Raw genomic sequence first — 20,260 nt, 5'->3', positions numbered from 1 at the left:
GGCATTGAATCTGACCCCTTTGCCCTCCCAAATCATATCTGCCAGATGAAGATCCTCAAAATTCCTAGTGAATTAGAAATATGCTGTGATGTGAGGCTTAGAACTTCTAGAGTGGCTGGGCGCAGTGGCTCATGCCTGTAATCCCAGTACTTTGGGAGGCCGAGGTGGGCAGATCATTTGAGGTCAGGAGTTCGAGACCAGACTGGCCAACATGGTGAAACCCCATCTCTGCCAAAAATATAAAAAATTAGCCAGGTGTGGTGGCAGGTGCCTGTAATCCCAGCTACTCAGGAGGCTGAGGCATGAGAATCACTTGAACCCAGGAGATGGAGATTGCAGGGAGCCGAGATCACGCCACTGCATTTCAGCCTGGGCAATAGAGCAAGACTCAAAAACAAGAAAGAGAGAGAGAGAGGAGAGAGAAGAGAGAGAGAGAGAGAGAGGAGAGAGAGAAGAGAGAGAGAGAGAAAAGAAAAGAAAAGGAACTTGTAGAGTCACTAGGAGCTTCCAGAACATGGATCTGGAGGACAGGCCTGAGCCTCGTAGCTCAAAAGTATTAATGTTCCATCTGAGCATTTTCCCCTTGAAAGCCTTGACTTTCCAATTGATCAAGCAGTCCAATTCTTTTCTCATTTCTGAGGAGAGCTTTGCCTTTTTCTGAGGAAGAAACTCGGCCTAAATAATTATTATTTTTCATTTGCATGAATGTTCAATATAAAATCAGCGTTGTTCTTTAACGTTGTAGTTTTTATTTGTAAAGATAGAGATGTGAAGGCTTAGCTTATATAATAAGATCAAGTACCAGAAACTGATCAAGGGAAAGAGAGTTAATGAGTCTGGTCTAAGACTCTTAATTTTATTCCTGTCATTTCTTTCCCTTTTTTCTAGACTCAGAGGACCAGGACGTGGCAATGAAGTCATTTGCAGCTCTAGAAGCTGCTGCACCTATCCAGCCTACACCGGTGGCACAAAAAGAAACCCTGATGTATCCCAGGGGTCTCCTGCCTCTACCCTCTAAGAAGCCCTGTATGCAGAGCCCGCCCTCTCCTTTGGGCCTGATTGAAGCACCCGAACATGCTGCTAATAGTGCTTCTGTGAATGCCATCTCCCTCACATCTGGCATTGCAAAAGGCCTGAACACATGGTCACTTCCCAATGAATGTGAGAAAGCTCCATTTGCCATAATGGAGCCTGCAGGCATGTCAGCTCTGAATGGGGACTGTCTCATGCAGCCAAGTCGGACTTGCTTAGGCTGCTTCATGGAATCCAAGGATGCAGTAGATCCTGAGCCAGGGATCAGTCTGAAAGTTGGTGATCTAAATAGGGATTATGAAACGTGTGCAGTCTCTGATATAGGGATTCAGTGTATTAATGCTGGAGAAAATATGAAATATGGAGAGCAGCTGCTCTCAGACCAGCTCCTAGGCTTCCCCCTGCATAAGTCAAGGGCAGGAGACAGACGAGAAACTGAGAAACCTGACATTGACTTGGAGGATCCAGCTCAGAAAAGCTATTATGAGGCATTACTGTTAGACAAGTGCAATACAGAAGAAGCTTTGCTTGCAAATTCCAATCAGGATTGGGGTTACTTCGAGACTTTCATTAGTGAAAGTAAGATTGAACTGCTTGACCTCTGTTCCAAAAATGAGCTGTCTGTCAACCTATTCTCTGAAGAAGATGTGGATAACTACATGTTTGATGATGATGAATCAACACTAGGCAGTGATGTCTGCTCCCTGAAAATTCGATATGAATCCTTTCAGGACAATGTTCGAGACAAGACTACTCTTTTGATGCAGGAAGATGCCCAATTCAACTTTTTTCCCAGCGTCTTTACTACCTGCCCCAAGCGAGAGTCTAAGAGTGGGGCCCTGAAGCAGAGCAGTGATTTTTCCCAATTCAAGGTCCCTGATGTGAGCATCATCTGGGGGGAGGAAGATAAAAACTTGGACAAGAAGAAAGGCAAAGAGGAAGGACAGGAAGACAAAGGTGTAGAGAAGAAAGATGGAAAGGATAATGGAGAAAAGCCTGCCTTAAATAAACCATGCAGTGGGACTGAAGTAGAGCAACTTAAGAATCCAAAGCAGGGCCATCTTGCTAATTCCTTGGAGACATCAGGGAGTTTCAGTGATGATAGTTCCTTCATTGAGATCTCATATGATGCTATGGGTGAGATCAAGGACTGTAGTCGCTATATGGCTCGGGACACTAATTCTGGCAGCTCCTCCTCCCAACAGAACTATGGGCTGCGAGCCAAGAGAAAAGTCAGATACAGTGAAGATTATCTATATGATGTTGACTCACTAGAGGGTGAAAAAGCAAATGAGAGGAAGGAATGGCTGCCAGCTGGTTCCAAAGAGGAAGATGATGATGAATGGTGTCCCAAAAAGAGAAGAAAAGTAACCCGTAAGGAGCCCCCTGTTATTATCAAATATATCATCATTAATCGCTTTAAAGGTGAGAAGAACATGCTGGTGAAGTTGGGTAAGGTGGATGCCAGTGAGACAACAGTGAATTTGAGTGAGAATCAGCTCAACAAATATGCCAAGCTGGCACCCTTGAAAGGCTTCTGGCAAAAGAAGAAGAAGCAGAGAAACACCAACACGGACTCCATCAAGACACCTTTTTCCCAAAAGCAAAGCTTTGAACCAGGTAGCTTTGAGGTGTCATTTCTGCCACCTGCTCGCAAACGAAAATCAAAACTTGGCAACAGGCACAGGATTCAAAGAATCCCATCCATTGAAATTTCAGCAAGTAGTAAACAGATTTCATTATGTAATGATCAGAGGCACGCTAGTAATCGTAAAGAAGATGGAGGCCTAAAAGGTACACTGAAGTCAGCACCTCTGGGTGCTCCTAGCTGTGCAAATGGATCACATTTAAATGACATCACAGGCCCTGACTCAGTGAAAGTCAAAGCCCAAGACACAGAGCTTAAGGGGCCAGAGAGGAAAGTGCTCAACAAAATCAAATTTAAAAGTGAAGCTAGGTTAAAATCTAAGAAAGTCAAAGCTGCTGGGCAAGAAAGCAAGCCAATTGTTCAAATGAGCCCTCTCTTGGAAAACCAATCCTCCAAGGCTAATTTAAAGAATGAAGTTATTCCTGGGACATCAAACAGTTCCCGTCTATCTGAATTTCATGAGGCAAAGGCTGCTAAGAGTTCCACTTTTCTACCAACGACCTGCTCTTCTGAAATGCCTTTATCATCTGCTAATGTTACCACTAATATACCTGTTATCCCTGGAGGGTATCTGCAGACATTGTTAGATGCTTCTGACTTGTCAAATAACACTAGTATCTCATACTTCAGCCACCATTCTCCAGAGCAAAATGAAGGCAGCCTCACTCAAACCGAAAAATCATTTGTACCCCTCCAGCCTACCCAGGACTGTGTGCTCACCTCATCCTCTGACTCTGAGCTGCAGCAGTCATCTCATAACTTCAAAATGGAATCAAGCAACTATGGAAATGTGTGGCCCAACAAGGCTACTTCTGGCACCCAGGAATTCATGGCTGAAGTCTCAAGGGAGATAGCCCCAACCCAATCCAGTGAATTTGGAGCCTCCCAAGTAGTCTCCATGGAAAATAACCTCACACCTACAACATACAATCCAATCTGTCTCAATAGTGGTGGCAGTAATTGCAACAAGGTCCTGTATGACTCCATGCAAGATACTCAACTCCCATCTGATGACTCTTACCAATTATGTCACTTTAATAATGGAGAGATCTGCTTTCCTTTCCAGCAGGGGCCAGTCAATATGGATGATGGTCGGCTCTTTAGCTTTGATTCAATGGCCCCACTCTCTGTCAGCTCAAGTAATTATTGCTCCTTAAGCTTGAAGTCCTGTGAAAAGGATGGCGATGATGATATCACTGATGACTTCCTGGCCCATTGCAGCCCTAAGCTGGTGATCCAGCAAAGCATTGATGAGATAGCACCACTAAAGGAGTCCACTGACCTCCTGGATATATCCAACTTCACCCCTGACAAATTCCGCCACTCTTCCCTTTCAGAGATGTCCCCACCGGACACCCCTAGTCTTTCCCCTCAAATTACCAGATGTGAGAGTATGAAGACACTAGGAACACTAAAGGGGTTCCAAGAGGGTGTCCCAGGACCATTGGACAGTGTGGAAAAAATCAAGTGGGACTGCAGTACCCTTTCACGGCAGGTCCAAATGGAGGATGGATTTACTTTAAATAACCACCAGTTTCAGTTCCATATGTTCAATGATGAGGATTCTGTCAGCCTGCTCCAAAAAAACCCTTGCCTGTCAACATTTAATGATCCATCTGGTCAAATTAGTACCAACAACAAAGTGTCAAAATCAAGAAAGAAAAGTTCACCCAGCAAGAGTGGGGCTATGAACCAAAGCTCTTCTCAGAAAAACACCAGGAAAAAATCCCTCAAAGGTAACAACAAGGGGATTGAAAAACCACCTGGCAAAAACTCCCGCCAGGTCCCTAAGTCCACAAAGAAAGGGAAATACATGGCTGCCATCAATGGAGAGAAAATGCAAATTGGCATTGGTCGTGGGGGAAGCCAAACCAACACCATATCCTCCACTGGGAAGACATTGGCTGAATGTATCCAACATGGTGGCCCTATGGCCTCTATGAAGATGCCAAGTCAAAAGGGACTTTCTGGAGATTGGGCCTTGGGGAAGGAGAGCAGCCCAGGCTGGAGTGATATGAGCATGGGCACCAACACCAACAGCCTTCTGGATGATGACCAACGGGAATTTCAGGAGCCTTCCTATATCTTGTCCAACATTGCCTCTGGTATGGCAGATGTGCAGAGATTCATGATGGCCTCCATAGAGCCCCTTTGGGAACCCATGGAGCACCATGGGGATCCCAACATATTCTACTCCCCTGAGTCCAATAGTCTAAAATTAAAAACCCTCAAAATATTGGCTGGGACACCACAGGAGTCTAAGAAAAAGATCAACAGTGGGTCCCAAGGAGCCACTAAGAATCACAGGTCAATCAAGGGTGTGAGCAAAAGCAATGGGAAAACAGCAATAGGTGATCCTGGTCGTGCAAACATGCCTGGTTATAACGAGGACTCTCGCTCTACCTTCTTTGATAAAAAGTATAGTAACATGAGCACTTTAGGCAATAACGGACCGACACACAAAAAGTTGTATCGTCACAAATCCAGCTCCAAGGCCCTGAGAGATGAGAAATGTAAGGGAAAGCACATGGAGCGAGAACAGGTCCACAAGGATGAGTCTGGGACAGCTTCTTTTGAAAAACTGAGGTAATACTGCACCAGTATGGCTGAGATGATGCACCCTTAGCTCTCCTACTACCTACTAAGCCCGCAGTCCCTCATTTTTTCCCTCTTGAAAGCAAAAATTTGCATGAAAGAAACTGTCCCATTCCCTTCTTTTTCAAAGTAAAAAGAAAATTTTAAAGTGCATGAAAATCCCTATACCTTTAAGCCACCCAAAAGATTGGGCAATTTTGTTGTGGCTTGGCTAGGGATAAGCTCTAACAAAGCTATTTCTTCTTCTGCTATTCATCACTAGTTACTACATATTAAGAAAATAGAATTAAAATATGCTCTTGAATGATTTTTGGAAGTGAAAGGCTTTGCAGTAGGACAGATTTTGAAAAATAGAATTTAAAAGTCATGTAGACAAAAAGCCAAGATCATTTAAACAAAAGAGCATTAGCTGGAAAACAAAATCTGAACATGTGGCAAATAGGAGGGCTTTCTAGTGCCCCATGCTATTTGTATCTTTTTCTACATCATACGGCATCTAGTATGATGTTAACAAATTTAGCTTGTATGATCCCTTTGTGGGACATACACTAAAACTAACTAAGATGGCATAAATTGTTTGATTTTTCTGCAGGGATTCCGACTACAATCTCCTAAAAGCAGAAACAACCTTTTGGGTTTTACCTGTGTTTGAAGAAGAGACTCGCATTTTCCAGAAAGACATTTGATGTTTGTGTTTTATTTCTTTCAAAATATGCCTTGTGGTATGTATGTTGACATGTAAGTGCTTAAAGAAAAGAATTTTAAATTGTGGGAATACGTCTTTGGAGCAAACTTTAATCTCATGTTCTATGTAAAAGACTTAAAAAGTCATACAGTTGCACAAGTAGTTTATGCACTATTTACCCACAAGGAAAAAATTGAAAACATTGTGCCAAACTACAAACAAGTGACTGTACTGTATATATTTTTACTTCTATATCAACATTTGGTTGTATTTGGGGAAGTTGTCCCTGTTAATTTACTAGAAACATTCCAGTGATTCTTGCTATTAACCACCCCCACTTATGTGGATAGCACCTGTAGATCATGGTGGAAAAATATGTTGTGTTACACAATTTACCAAAATTAAAGGATACTGTTTGAAATGTGCCAAATTTTCTTACCTCATCTCACAGATTCACCCACAGTTTAAAGCTCATTAATTATTTTTAAATGGATATATACACACCCAAACATATATATGTATATGTGTGTGTGTGTGTGTGTATATATATATATATATATATACACACACACACGTTCTTTTAAAGTTTTAGACTCTACTGTCCTGTGTGGAAGCATGAACAGCTAAACAAGGCAAAATAAAGATTTTCTTGTTCCATTGTGTAAGGGTTAAAATTTTGGAAAAGTCTGAAGGCCACAACAGCTAAGTCCATCAGGGACCCAAGTATATGCATTTACAGAATGTTTTACAAGGAAACAAAACAGCTGCTTTCAAAGTTTGTTTTCTAAAAGCAAAATCTGTAGCTGAAAATTATTTAAAGTGCAAAGTTATATTGCTGATACTTTATATCTCAGTTTTATATATTTTATAATAGTCTGGGATAAATTATAAAAATAGCTATAAAATCAACACTAATGATAAATGAAGTATATAGAATGCTTTTATTTAAATAGTTTCCTAAATGTTTTATTCCAGTTTTGTCAAAAGTGCACTCATATCATGGCTTTAGTGTTCTTTCAGTGTTTAATCTTGCAATGCCAATGTCATTTAAAGAAAATGTTAAGGCATCCCAGTTCAACCAAATTTTTCTTCTTATGAATAAAGTACATTTACTATCAGATAAGATGAACAATTTGTGGCAACAACTGATTTGGGCCATATACACTTAGTCTGAGGATAACCAATATTTGATGCCACACACTAAACTTAAATCTCAATTTTAAGTACAAATTTTTAAATCACATTTTTTATTCAGTACTCCCCCTACTTTTTAAAAAAAAATTTCACAGCCCCGACATTCCTCACTACTACTTTTTCTTCCCTTTTATTCACCACTTGACTTCTAACATTTGATCTCTTTTCTTTGCACAATTGAAGGCCTGTGCATCTGATGACTGATGCATTATGGCACAGATGAGATAATGGATGTGAGAGCGCTTTGTAGATCATAAAGTGCTATACAGATATAGGGGATTAATATTATTAATATTGTTAGTTGTTGTCGTTGTTACTATTCTTATTAATATTGTTACTAACCTATTAACTTGTGAATATATAGGCTGGGGTGGGAGGGTGGAGAATAAGTGGGAAGGGAAAAAGGGAATTTAACAAAAAAAGGGAAGATGTTTCAAAAGGAAAATTTTAAGCAAAATATGAACCTACCTAGTCAATGCCACCTAAATGTATTCACAAACAGAGAAGCAACATTTGAAAGTAGTCAGAGAGAAATGGAAGGAAGCCTGTCATGTATATAAGTATATACACTTCCCGGTCCATGATTCCTTTCACCAGCCTGCTCTATTCCTTACAGCTGGGTCGTAAAATGAACAAGCCTGTGTTCTTGATCGTGTGTGTTCCCAGCGTCAGTCTCTTGTGTCTGTGGGGATGAGTGGGTGAGGAGCATTCTGTGAGGCTGGTACAGGCCCATTCCTAGGCTTTAATGCTCTGTTTGCAGTGAGCCCTGGAAAATTACTTAGTGGAAAGGCACCAGATGAAACATGTCTCCTGCCCCATAGCAACCATTCAAAAGGGAAAATAACCAAACTGGAAAACCTTCTTCTATTTCTCTATTCTGATAGCTAGCTGTACTAAATGCTATGGCCAGTCCCTAGAAACTGGTCTTTGTTTTGTTTTTGTTTTTGTTTTTGATTTTTCTGTTTTGCAGCTGAATTTTGGCTTGGAATCACCAACTCTGCCTGTATTGTGATCCCCAAGACTCCAGACCTCAGAGTCACCTGCTGGCTTAGAGGAGTGGAGTGCTTTCTATGTAATGAAAAGGTGGCAATTAATGAAAAAATAAAGAAAATGTTCCATTAATACAATGTGTTTTTATAAAAGTAAATATGGGAGCAGTTGTCCCAGTTTTTTTTCGGTATCAGTTCAGCTTTGGAGAATGGGGTGTGAGTGGGGTAGGACAGCCTGAAACTGTTGGAAACAATTTCCTTGTGAGAACTTGCTATCATAAGTCCTTTGGAATGGATAGTCTTTCAGTTGCTCCTATGGAGCCCATTAAGGGCCAATTCTAGGGCATAGTTCATCCCTTTCTCCAAAGAGAATTGTTATTTTAAAGCACCTTTTTAATTGGCCTGCAGTGTATTATATGTTTTTCACATATAAATTAGTGATGCATAACCAGTCACTTTGTACTGAAACATAAAAAGAAACAGAGTTTGAGAAATGAGCAATAGGCCGAGGCAGAAGATGTTTATTCTCTTAATTGCATTTAATATTCCTCTCAGTACATTGTGTTCTGAGATGTTCATCATTTAGCATTTTGTTGGTCCTGTCTCTGCTCTCACAGTTCTTTTTCTTCCTGTCATAACCAGCTGCCTTAGTAGAGTATAAAAATAGTGTTTTGCCCTATCACTGGTATCTCAAGTCAGAAATATATATTATCCTTGGTCTGAAATTCCTGATTACCGCTCCCTTCTAACCTTCCCCCTCTGAGAAGCTGTTTCCTATTAATGCCTCCCTAACAGAGTCCCATTTAATCTTTACTTTCCTGGAAATGGTAACCTCCCTTATTCTTCTTACTTAATCTCAGACCTTGGTCTTAGAATTTTTCTTTTATGGTCTCATATCCCACCTGCCCAAATTGTCAGGGCTCAACAATCTTAGGCTGCTTTCTTCTGGAAGTTCAGAAGGAAACCTTCCCATTCTTAATTGCCTTTAATTGCTTTGGCTATTTTCAAATCTAATTTTTTAATTAAATTTTTTTAATTTTTATAGAGTAGGGGTACAAGGACAGTTGTGTTACATGGATATATTGCTTAGTGTTGAAATCTGGGCTTTTAGTGTACCCATCACCGAAATAGTGTACATTGTACCCAATAGGTGGTATTTCATCCCTCAAATATAATTTTAAACACACACTCGTGCCCACATGGACAAATTATATCACATGACTGAGGAAACTTAGAAATTCCTTTTCCCTGAAGATCTGTTAAGAATAGGTCTCATCTCCTGCCCTGGTTAGGTGCTATATTATATGGAGAAGGGTATTGAGACTTTGGGGGTCATGTTTGGGCTGTGATAACTGGCTTGAACCAGTGACCATCCTTTCTGCCTCGCCAAGGTCTCTTATACCAGCTTCTTCACATATGCTGCTTCCTCCCAGCTTTCCCTTCTGACTTCTTGTTACTCTGCAACTATGTGTCAAGGCCTTACCTTTTCCTGATGTTTTCAAACCTCCTGCATTATTTTGATCATCACTTCTTCAGCCATCTCACTGAAGTCCTTGGTGCTAGCTGGGCTTTTGTGACAACTTTCACCTTCTCTGAACTTTTTCCTTGCTGGGAAGCATCTGCGTGTGTGAGGGGGCTATGGAGGGAAGTGTGTGTGTGTGTAAGAGAGAGGCAAAAGGATGCTTCAAAAGCTATAAACAACTCTAGCAAGCATCCTAAGTCCTATGTGAGGTTTTGCAGTTCTAGTGAATTTCTGTTTTAGTAGGTTTCAATTAGCATTTACTGCCTAAAGGAGAAAAACCATATCCAAGGACCTTTTAGCCATGCTTGCTATTACCAAGCTGGACCAGTGTGATGTAGATCCAACATGTCTTCAGCTTACAGATGCTCTCAGAACAGTTCCAAGAATTGAAGAGAGCTAAGTTTTTATGCTGAAGAGGAGAATGGAGCAGTAGCTAGTCCTAACTATTGCTAGAAATAGAAATGTTTATTTTCTCCTTTATTATTGAGAAATTATCTAATTTAAGGAGTAACCATTTTCATTTAGGGATTTTTTTAATGACTGCCCATCACTACAGAAATATGTTCTTTTTATAAAATAAAACTAATGTGAGGTTGGTTTGTTTTCTAATCATAAAATTCACTAAGCCTATAGTTACATTTAGAAGATTTAGTACCAAAATCAAACTTTTAGTAACAAACAGGAATCTTGTCAACACAATGTAGGCCAGGGATTTTGTAAAGGTTTCTCAAAGACCCAAATAAGGGAGAAAAAAATTTTAGTTGGGCTGTTTAACTTGGGAAACACTGTCATCAGCTTGAGGGTCCTCAGCCAGCATGTGATTATTTTGATGACAGGACTCAGGCTACCCTTTAAGGCACATTTTTTACTCAGCATTAAACACTAGCTACAGTCGTGAAGCAGAGCTCCCATTGCAGCTACATACTTGAGATGTACTCTTGGTTTCAGAATCGTAACTAAGAGGTGAGGCATTGGAGAAGGACAATGTAAAAGACAGAGGTTTAGAACAAAGTTTATGGTGTGAATGAGGCTTTCAAAATCAGTATCTGGGTAAATTGATACTAAAGACACTGAAGAAACACTCATCCACATAAGATGGAAAGGATGTCTGTCCATCTAACAAGCTCAGGGGTTTCTGAGTCTCAGAATGACATCCCATTTCAAAAAGAAGAAAAGAGATATTGAAATCATTCTGCCTGTTTGAGAGATGACTGGTTATTTACAGCACAAAAAAGGCTTAGAATGAAAACTAGAAGAGGCCTTTTGTTTTTCACTCCCAGTGAGGAGAGTAGAAATCTTAAGATGCTCTACTGGGCTACCTGTAGCACTGACTGGAGTTTGCTGCCTACAGAGTTTTGAATGTACTAGTCCTTAGTTTCCATAGAACTGAATGCACCTCTTTAGTAAGTTGCTGATTTATGGTGCTAAAGAAAATGATTATTCCCATTTTTTTCTTCTTCCCCAAGCCCCTTAAGCATTTAAGAAAATTTAAAATAAAAGCGTTAGAGGCCCTTTTTATGAATGTAACCTAAGTTTCTGTTTGACATATGACACTGCAACTTAAAAATGTTAGGAAATTATTTGCCTTTTTTTTTCTTTTAGAGTTAAGCTTTATAAATAATCTGTAGAATCAATTGAAGTTTAAAGCTTAAGGATCACTCTTAAGACGTCTACAAAATCTGTATATTTTTAAGTGTGCCAATTTGTAACATATTTTGTAAGTGTATATTTTTCTTAGAAAAGTGCTGTGAAGTGTCTGTATGTGAGAGTTTTCCTTTTTCTGCACCACTAGGTGCTAATAAAAGGATATTTACTTCAAAGTTTCTGGTTTTAGAAACCACAATACAAAGAAAAAAATACACTTTTGTTGGAAATTTTGTAACACAAAACATGTTGTGAAAGAGTGTAGTGATCTTGTGCAAAAGAAAATGAACATTTGTGAGCTTCTTGCTGTTTTATAGATTTTCTTGTAAATTATTCTTGTAACACTTCTGGTTTTGTTGTTCTTGTTGCGAAGGTTTCAAATATTTGTGACTGAATGTACGGTGAAACTGTCATAATGTTACCTAGCTGAGTTTTGTTATTGTTTATGAAATAAATAAAAAGAAAAGTTTAAAATACTGCTTTAGAATCATATGTATTAGAAATCAAACCATTTCTAATTAAATCTATGTCCCAAATAAAACGTTCTTTATCATCTAGAGCAGTGTTTCTCAAACTATCTGTGGTGAGGGACCAATAGTTTTTGCAATCCATCACAGACCAATACTATTATAAAACACAACAAAAATGAATTTCTAAGAAAGTTAAATGGAAAAAAGATATGCAAAATAAAAGCCCAAATGTATTAGATTTAACATGTAAAATTACATTTCGAGATAAACATAACATAAGGGGAAAGAAACGAATTGCAAAAAGTTGGTACCCTGTTTGAGACAAGTCCACTCATCAATGTCAAGTTGCCATAGAAGGTTCTAATCATACTTTGAATAATACTTTGACTAGACCAGCAGCATTGCCATCATCTGGGAACTTGTTAGGAATGCGAAATTCCAAGCCCTACACCAATTCTGCTGAATGAGAATCTGAATTTTAACAAGATCCCTAGGTGTTTTGTGTGCATGTTAAAGTTTGAGAAGCACTGGGCTAGAGTTTTGTGTAGGGGATTCTTTTGCCCCTCAAATTGAGGAATCATATTCTAGTGTGTCCAGTCTTCAAAGACCTTAAAACAAATTGTGTCTTTGTTTTGTGATCCAGATGGAATCTGCAGAGATGCAGTCCTCTCAAAGTGTTAAAGCTGTTTATTGAAAGTAATAAATGCTGATTTGCCTGGTACCCAAAAGATGTCAGATTTTCCATAATTCCCTACAGTTCCTACATCATGTTACTTACCACTCACTCATGAACCTTGTTTCCTTTATTCAGGACTTTCCCGAACTCAGTCCCTACAGTACCCAGTATTTCAAAGTATTTGCTATGTCTAGAAAAATTGAACTTTGTTTTCAATTGCCCAAGCTGTTTGAGTCACCCATCAGCCTGGAGTGTTGGCTAACCATAGCAAGATCATTGAGGCACACGTGAGCCAACAGTCACTTCTTTGGTTTTGAACACCACTGCTCAAAGAAATTGAAAAGTGTGCATGAGGAAATGTCTCTCTTCTCACTGGATAACCTCATCCACTTCTACCACTTCAGCTACCATCTAGATGTCCACAAATCTCCCCCATATTCCTGGCTTATATTTTTAGTTGTAGGCTGGCTGTCTCTACTTGGACATTCTGCAACATCCTCAGACATTTATTCAAGTCTGAGTGTGCTCTAGCTCTTTACCCTCTGAGTGTGCCCTAGCTCAGTGAATGATGCTGCCATCCATCCAAGCCAGCAACTCATGCCTCTTCCAACCTCACATCCAACTGGCCACTCTCAATTCTCCTGCCTTTCTATCACCATTACCACTGCCTTAATTCAAGCTTTCATGGTATTTCACCTGGACTATTGCAACATTGCCCTAATTCAGTGACCTTTGGACTTGGATTTCACATCTGGAAATTTTGGGTTTTTTTTGAGACAGTGTCTCATTCTGCCACCTAGACTAGACTGCAGTGGCACAGTCTTGGCTCACTGCAACCTACACTTCCCAGGTCAAGTGATCCTCCCACCTCAGCCTCCCAAGGAGCTGAGACTACAGGTGTGCTACCTGTACTACCACCACATCTGGCTAATTTTTGTATTTTTTTAGAGACCGTGTTTCACTATGTTGCCCATGCTGGACCTGGAAATTTTTTAACAAGAAAAAAGAAATGGAAAGGAGAGTCTTTATAGTAGCCAGCTTTTTATTGTGCTCAGTAGGGAGTATTTTAAAAAATCATTTGTTGTCAAATCACAGAAGATCATTTAACACCAAAAGACAATCAGATAGTCCTTTGTTTAATATGTACTGTATTGTCTTTTTCTCTTCACCATGGACCATAAGACATTGAAACCAAACCCCCAACTCATTAATTTAAAGAGTGAAGGAGATTTTGAATTTCACGTCTAAGGGGGTGGGAGAGGATGGAGAACGAGGGGCAGAGCAGTTAAAGACCCTATGATCAGACCTATTTAATGCTCTGAGTCTTCATTTCTCCCAAGTTCTAGAAGTTTCACATGTGATAGAGATTCCAAATGCGTATTCTTCACTCCATGCAGGATTCAGAGGTGTATTCTGGTGAACATGGCCTTAGATAAAGATTCTTGCACTAAACTAGTGGCAGAGTTGGGGTAAGTGAGTGGTCCCATTCTTTTCCCTGTTGTTTCACATCCTTTTTGTTCTTCCCTGGCAAAAGCTGAGATCATACTAGAGCTTAGGGGGAAGATGGTAGGTCCTTTGTCTAAAGGCATTTGATCTGTCTTGGAACTGAGCTTTTGATGGACCTAATTTTGGGGAGATTATGGCACTATTTTAATACAGATTTCTACTTAAAAGTAATTGGAGCTATAGTTATTAAACTTTATAGGCCACATACCACTTTAAGAAACGAATTAAATCAGTGGGCCTTCTCCCCAGAAAAACAAACATATTCAGAATTTTACATAGAATTTTGTGGAAGTCACAAATTAAAAACTGCTATATTAGGGTCATGAATTCCCTAAAACATCTTCCCCACATCATAATGGAATCTCAGTCTATCTCCTCTTCACTGACCCAAGATGATAACTCATTTATTTATTGTCTACTATGTGTCAGTTACTTTATATGAATTACAATTTCTTACAACAACCCTGCAAAGGAAGCATCTTCCCTATTTTACATATAAGAAAATTGGGACAAAGATTGGTGCAGTAAATTTCCTCAAGATTGCACAACTGTTAATCTTCAAAGACTTTCACCAGAGCTAGCAAAGCCCTTTATGTTTGTCTTACCACAATCCCATGTCTGTAACTCAAAATTCATTTTCCAGCATAACCATATTAACTATACCATGTCAAAAATATAAATATTAATATTAATAGCCATTAATAAATAGTTCACTCTGTGTCAGATATTGTGCTAGATGCTAGGAAAACAAAGAATTGAAATATAAAGCACATGTGTTTCCCTCTAGGAGCTCACAGACAACAGACAGGTATAATTTAATAGTTTAAATTAAAAAACACCCAGTGGCCAATTGAAGATAAATGATCACATATAAAATAACTAATGATTTGCTGTCCTTAAATACCTTAGAGGAAAAGAACCTCCATCCATTGTTATGGAGGGAACAATGTCACAAAATGTCAGTAGCCAATATTTCACCTTCCATCCTTCTCCCTATTTTGGAATCAGAGTTGAGAGTGAGCTTAGATCCATCACTTACTAGCTATGTGATTTGGGATCAATTACTTTGTTGTTGTTGTTGTTGTTGTTGTTGTTGTTGTTGTTGTTGTTTTTGAGACAGAGTCTCGCTCTGTCGCCCAGGCTGGAGTGCAGTGGCGCAATCTCGGCTCACTGCAAACTCCGCCTCCCGGGTTCACACCATTCTCCTGCCTCAGCCTCCTGAGTAACTGGGACTACAGGCGCCTGTTACCACGCTCGAATAATTTTTTGTATTTTTAGTGGAGACGGGGTTTCACCGTGTTAGCCAGGATGGTCTCGATCTCCTGACCTCGTGATCCACCCGCCTCAGCCTCCCGAAGTGCTGGGATTACAGGCATGAGCCACCGCTCCCGGCCAGGACCAATTACTTTAATCTCTCTATATCCCAGAGCCTCTAATCACCACCCCCCTCCCCACCCCCCCCCCACACACACACACACAAACCTAGTATAACAATACTATTGTTCCCACAGGCTTGTTGGGAAGATCAAAGACCTTCTTGTAAAGCCTTGGCACCAGTTGAGCGGTCAGGTCATAATTAACATTTGCTATTTTTTAGTAGATGTAAAGTGTTTTACTAATAGTTCTTATTTTGATTCCTTAGAAATAACTCCATCTCCCTTCCCCAAATATTTCTCCTTTTATTAGGTGTTCATCTAAGAAAATTAGCAAACTCCTGGCTCAAAGAGCCTTTGATCTTCATTTGGAGAAAGATAACATTTTAAAGATAAAATTAGAAGAGTCATTATATTAAACATTTATTACTAGAGTTAATTTATTATCAGTAGACAAATAAGCTAGTTAAAGCTACACATTATTAATCCAGATTACCTGGGTTCTATGCCTGGCTTTGCCACTAAATTTGTTTAAGAATTTGAACAAGTCACTTCCCTTCTGGGCCTCAATTTCCTCATCTGGGAAATGGTGAGGTTGGGCTAGATAACATTTAAGAGCATAAAGTGTGAAGTCAGCCTGCCCAGATTGAATCCAAGCTTTCCTCTTGATAATAATAAGACCTACCTCAACTTCCTCACCAGTAAAGTGAGAATAATTATGATGCCTATCTCACAGGATTTGAGGGAGAATTAAATGAGATAATGCACAAAAAGCATTTAAAATAGTGACTGGTGCATGTATAAAAGGCTCAATAAATATTACCTATTATAATATTGAAGGGTCCTTCCCTTTTAAAACCCATGGGCCGGGTGCAGTGTCTCATGCTTGTAGTCCTAGCACTTTTTGAGGCCCAGGCAGGCAGATCACTTGAGGTCAGGAGTTTGAGACCAACCCGGCCAACATGGTGAAACCCTGTCTCTACTAAAAATACAAAAATTAGCCGGGCGTAGGGGTGTGCGGCTGTAATCCCAGCTACTCAGGAGGCTGAGGCACACGAATCGCTTGAACCTGGGAGGTGGAGGTTGCAGTAAGCTGAGATCACCCCATTGTACTCCAGCATGGGAGACAAAAGTGAAACTCCATCTCAAAAACTAAAACTAAAAATAAAAATAAAAACAAATAAAACCCATGATTCATTTTATTATCTGGGTTGCCATAGCTGAATTAGAATTTAATGAAGTAACTATGTATATATTTGTTCATTATTCAATTAATTCATTCAACAAATTATTGTTAAGCACCATTTGTGTGTCAGCAACCATGGTAGCTACTGAGAGCAAAATGGGACTTTGACTCTCTCCTTATAAAACTTAATCAAGGCCAGGCACGGTGGCTCACGCCTGTAATCCCAGAACTTTGGGAGGCCGAGGTGGGCGGATCACGAGGTCAGGAGATCAAGACCATCCTGGCTAACATGATGAAACCCCGTCTCTACTAAAAATACAAAAAATTAGTCGGGCGTGGTTGCAGGCGCCTGCAGTCCCAGCTCCTCCGGAGGCTGAGGCAGGAGAATGGCGTGAACCCCGGAGGCGGAGCTTGCAATGAGCGGAAATCCCGCCACTGCACTCCAGCCTGGGCAGCAGAGCGAGACTCCGTCTCAAAAAAAAAAAAAAACTTAATCAAAAACGCACTTCAATTATAAGTATATAATTTAAAACTGAAATAAGAACTCTGAAGGAATATACTTTCATGAGAACCACTGATGAAGAAACTTGACCTGATACTGAGGGTGGCACCCTAAGCATGAGTAGGATTTACTTAGGTGAAGAAGAAGTCGGGGATGAGAGTGGGTAACATCCCAGAAAGAGCACATGTGAAGGTCCTTTGGTAGGAAAAGCATGCAGTACTCAGTACTCAAGGAACTAGAAGACAGCCAGTGTGGCTGGAAAGGAGTAGAGAGATGAGATCAGAGAGTACTGCTTTACATGTTCCAATTTGGTCACAATTTATGGAATTTTAACTATGCAAATTTAAGATAGTACAATACAAAATATTGAGAGTTTGACTATGCATGCAACTTTTGAAATAGTTCAAGTAAAAAAAATCATCAGGAAGAACATAATTAATTTCAAAGTGGGCAAGTATGTGAAAGATAAGCTGTGTTATGCTATTGCCACATTTTGGTGTCACTTTAGTCATTAAATAGAAATACCTTCTGTCTTTTGTCAGAATTATACTAACTTTGGATTATGTGAACTATTTATGCACACACTCCTTAAATAAAATGCAGACAAGCCTGACTTGTCTTTGGCTTTGAGTTAATCTCGATGGCCCTAATTTTAATCCCCTGATAGTTGGACCTTCAAGATTCTCCCCAGCTCAGGCATTGTTTCAAACCATAAAGTACATAACCATTAATGCACAGTAACTTATATCAGTCTAACTGAATATGCCAAACTATTTTGAAGCTTAAAATTTTAAAAATATGCATCTGTTTCTGTACATTTCTTTAGTAAGTTCTAGAAAGGAAATAAACCCATCATGTTGCATTTTACAAGGGAGTTACTCAATTAACAACTCAATCACTGGATCCCCACAGGAAAATCAGCATTGGGAATTAAATTTGCCTCAGGTTCTTAAAAAACAAATACGCTTTCCTTTGTACTGTTTTAAGCTTAAAATTAAACAAAGAAAATTTATATTCTCACCACACGAGATCATGTTAAGCAGGTACAATTTTGCAAATCTCAAAAGCTTTTATCACATGTTTAAATTAAAACTGCTTACAAATATTTTTAAAGTATTAAAACTACCAAAGTGAGAAAGTTGATTTACAATAGATCTACTAAATCAGGCAGCATCCACTCTTCTGCAAATCAGTAATTTTGCATTGACTTACCAACTCTTCCCCGATATGTCCTGTTGATGAGGAGAACACATGACTATTTAGCCTTTCCTATTGATGGTATAATAAAATAACTTTTAAATTTTCGCCCTCTTTTAGTTTTTTTTTTTCCTTTTTTTTTTTTTTGAGACAGAGTCTCACTTTGTTGCCCAGGCTGGAGTGTGGTGGCACGGTTTCAGCTGACTGCAACCTCTGCCTCCCAGGTTCATGCGATTCTCCTACCTCAACCTCCCAAGTAGCTGGGATTACAGGTGCCCACCACCACACCTGGCTAATTTTTGTATTTTTAGTACAGACAGGGTTTCACCATGTTGGTCAGGCTGGTCTCGAACTCTTGACCTCAGGTGATCTGCCCAAAGTGTTGGGATTACAGGCATGAGCCACCACTCCCAGCCTTTTTGGTTGTTGTTTTTAGAGACAGGATCTCACTCTGGTGCCCAAGCTGGAGCGCAGTGGCATGATCATGGCTCACTGCAGCCTCAACCTCCTGAGTTTGCCTTTCTTAAAATAAATTCTTTTGCATTGATTATTTGGAAATAATTATTTGAGAAGTGAGTTATTTCCCCATGATTCTATAATGGACAAAATAAAAAATTGGGAGAATTAGTTGTTCATAACCTCATAGTCATGGTATACTCTGTCCTGTTGACTAGATGGTTGAAAAATGGAGGTCTGAATGATAGATTCTTACAACATGCATTGAGATATAATTTACATACCATAAAATTCAGCCACCTAAGTGTAAAATTCAATAATTTTCAATAAATTTACCAAATTATTTAACAATTGCCATAATCCAGTTTTACAACATTTCAATTACCCCCATAAGATACCTTTTTATTCCAGAGCCATATACGACAAACCCACAGTCAAGATTATACTTAATGGGCAAAAGCTGGAAGCATTCCCCTTGTAAACAGGCACAAGACAAGAATGCCCTCTCTTATCACTCCTATTCAACATGGTATTGGAAGTCCTGGCCAGGGCAATCAGGCAAGAGAAAGAAATAAAGGGCATCCAAATAGGAAGAGAGCAAGTCAAACTATCCCTGTTTGCAGATGACATGATCCTACATCTAGAAAACCCCATAGTCTCAACCCAAAAGCTTCTTAAGCTCATAACTTCAGCAAAGTCTCAGGATACAAAATCAATGTGAAAAAATTGCTAGCATTCCTATACAACAACAGTCAAGCCGAGAGCCAAATCAGGAACAAAATCCCATTCACAATTGCCACAAAAAGAATAAAATACATAGGAAAACAGCTAACTAGGGAGGTGAAAGAGCTCCACAAGGAGCACTACAAACCACTGCTCAAAGAAATCAGAGATGACACAAACAAATGGAAAACATTCCGTGCTCATGGAGAGGAAAAATCAATATCTTTTAAATGGCCATACTTTCTCTGCTTTTAGAAACTGAAAAAAATAAAATGGCAATAGTGCCCAAAACAATTTATAAATTCAATGCTATTCTTATTAAACTACCATTGAGATTCTTCACAGAACCAGAAAAAAAAAAAAAAACATTTTTAAATTCATGGAACCAAAACAGAGCCCAAATAGCCAAGGCAATCCTAAGCAAAAAGAGCAAAGCTGGAAGCATCATGCTACCTGATTTCAAACTACACTACCAAGCTACGGTAACCAAAACAGTATGGTGCTGGTACAAAAACAGACACATAGACCAATAGAACAGAATAAAGAATCTAGAAATAAGACTACACACCTACAACTGTCTGATCTTCGACAAATCTGACAAAAAAAAAGAGCAATGGGTAAAGGAATCCCTATTCAATAAATGCTGCTGGAATAACTGGCTAGCCATATGCAGAAGATTGAAACTGTACCCCTTCCTTACACCATGTACAAGAATTAATTCAAGATGGATTAAAGACTTAAACATAAAATCCAAAACTATAAAAACCCTAGAAGACAACATAAGCAATACCATTCAGGACATGTGCCCTGGTAAAAATTTCATGATGAAGACTCCAAAAGAAATTGCAATAAAAGCAAAAAT

The 20,260-nt window shown here is 39.4% G+C and overlaps 1 protein-coding gene across 2 annotated transcripts in view; it reads left to right on the top strand.

The window, feature by feature from the left end:
- NEXMIF (neurite extension and migration factor) overlaps positions 1 to 11,785 on the top strand; it is a 191,802-nt gene extending 180,017 nt beyond the window's left edge. The window contains exons 3-4 of one of the 2 annotated variants that reach the window (XM_016943675.4): positions 889 to 4,785; positions 5,868 to 11,785. In XM_016943675.4, coding sequence (XP_016799164.2) covers positions 889 to 4,785; positions 5,868 to 5,890 — 3,920 coding nt within the window. In that variant the 3' untranslated portion in view covers positions 5,891 to 11,785. Of the gene's footprint in view, positions 1 to 888; positions 5,267 to 5,867 lie in introns of both variants that reach the window. The other variant, XM_016943674.4, reaches the window with a different exon arrangement.
- The last annotated feature ends 8,475 nt before the right edge of the window (positions 11,786 to 20,260 follow it).

Source organism: Pan troglodytes, chromosome X (genome assembly GCF_028858775.2).
Source record: "Pan troglodytes isolate AG18354 chromosome X, NHGRI_mPanTro3-v2.0_pri, whole genome shotgun sequence".
NCBI lineage: Eukaryota > Metazoa > Chordata > Mammalia > Primates > Hominidae > Pan > Pan troglodytes.
This window is presented reverse-complemented; position numbering and strand designations above follow the sequence as displayed.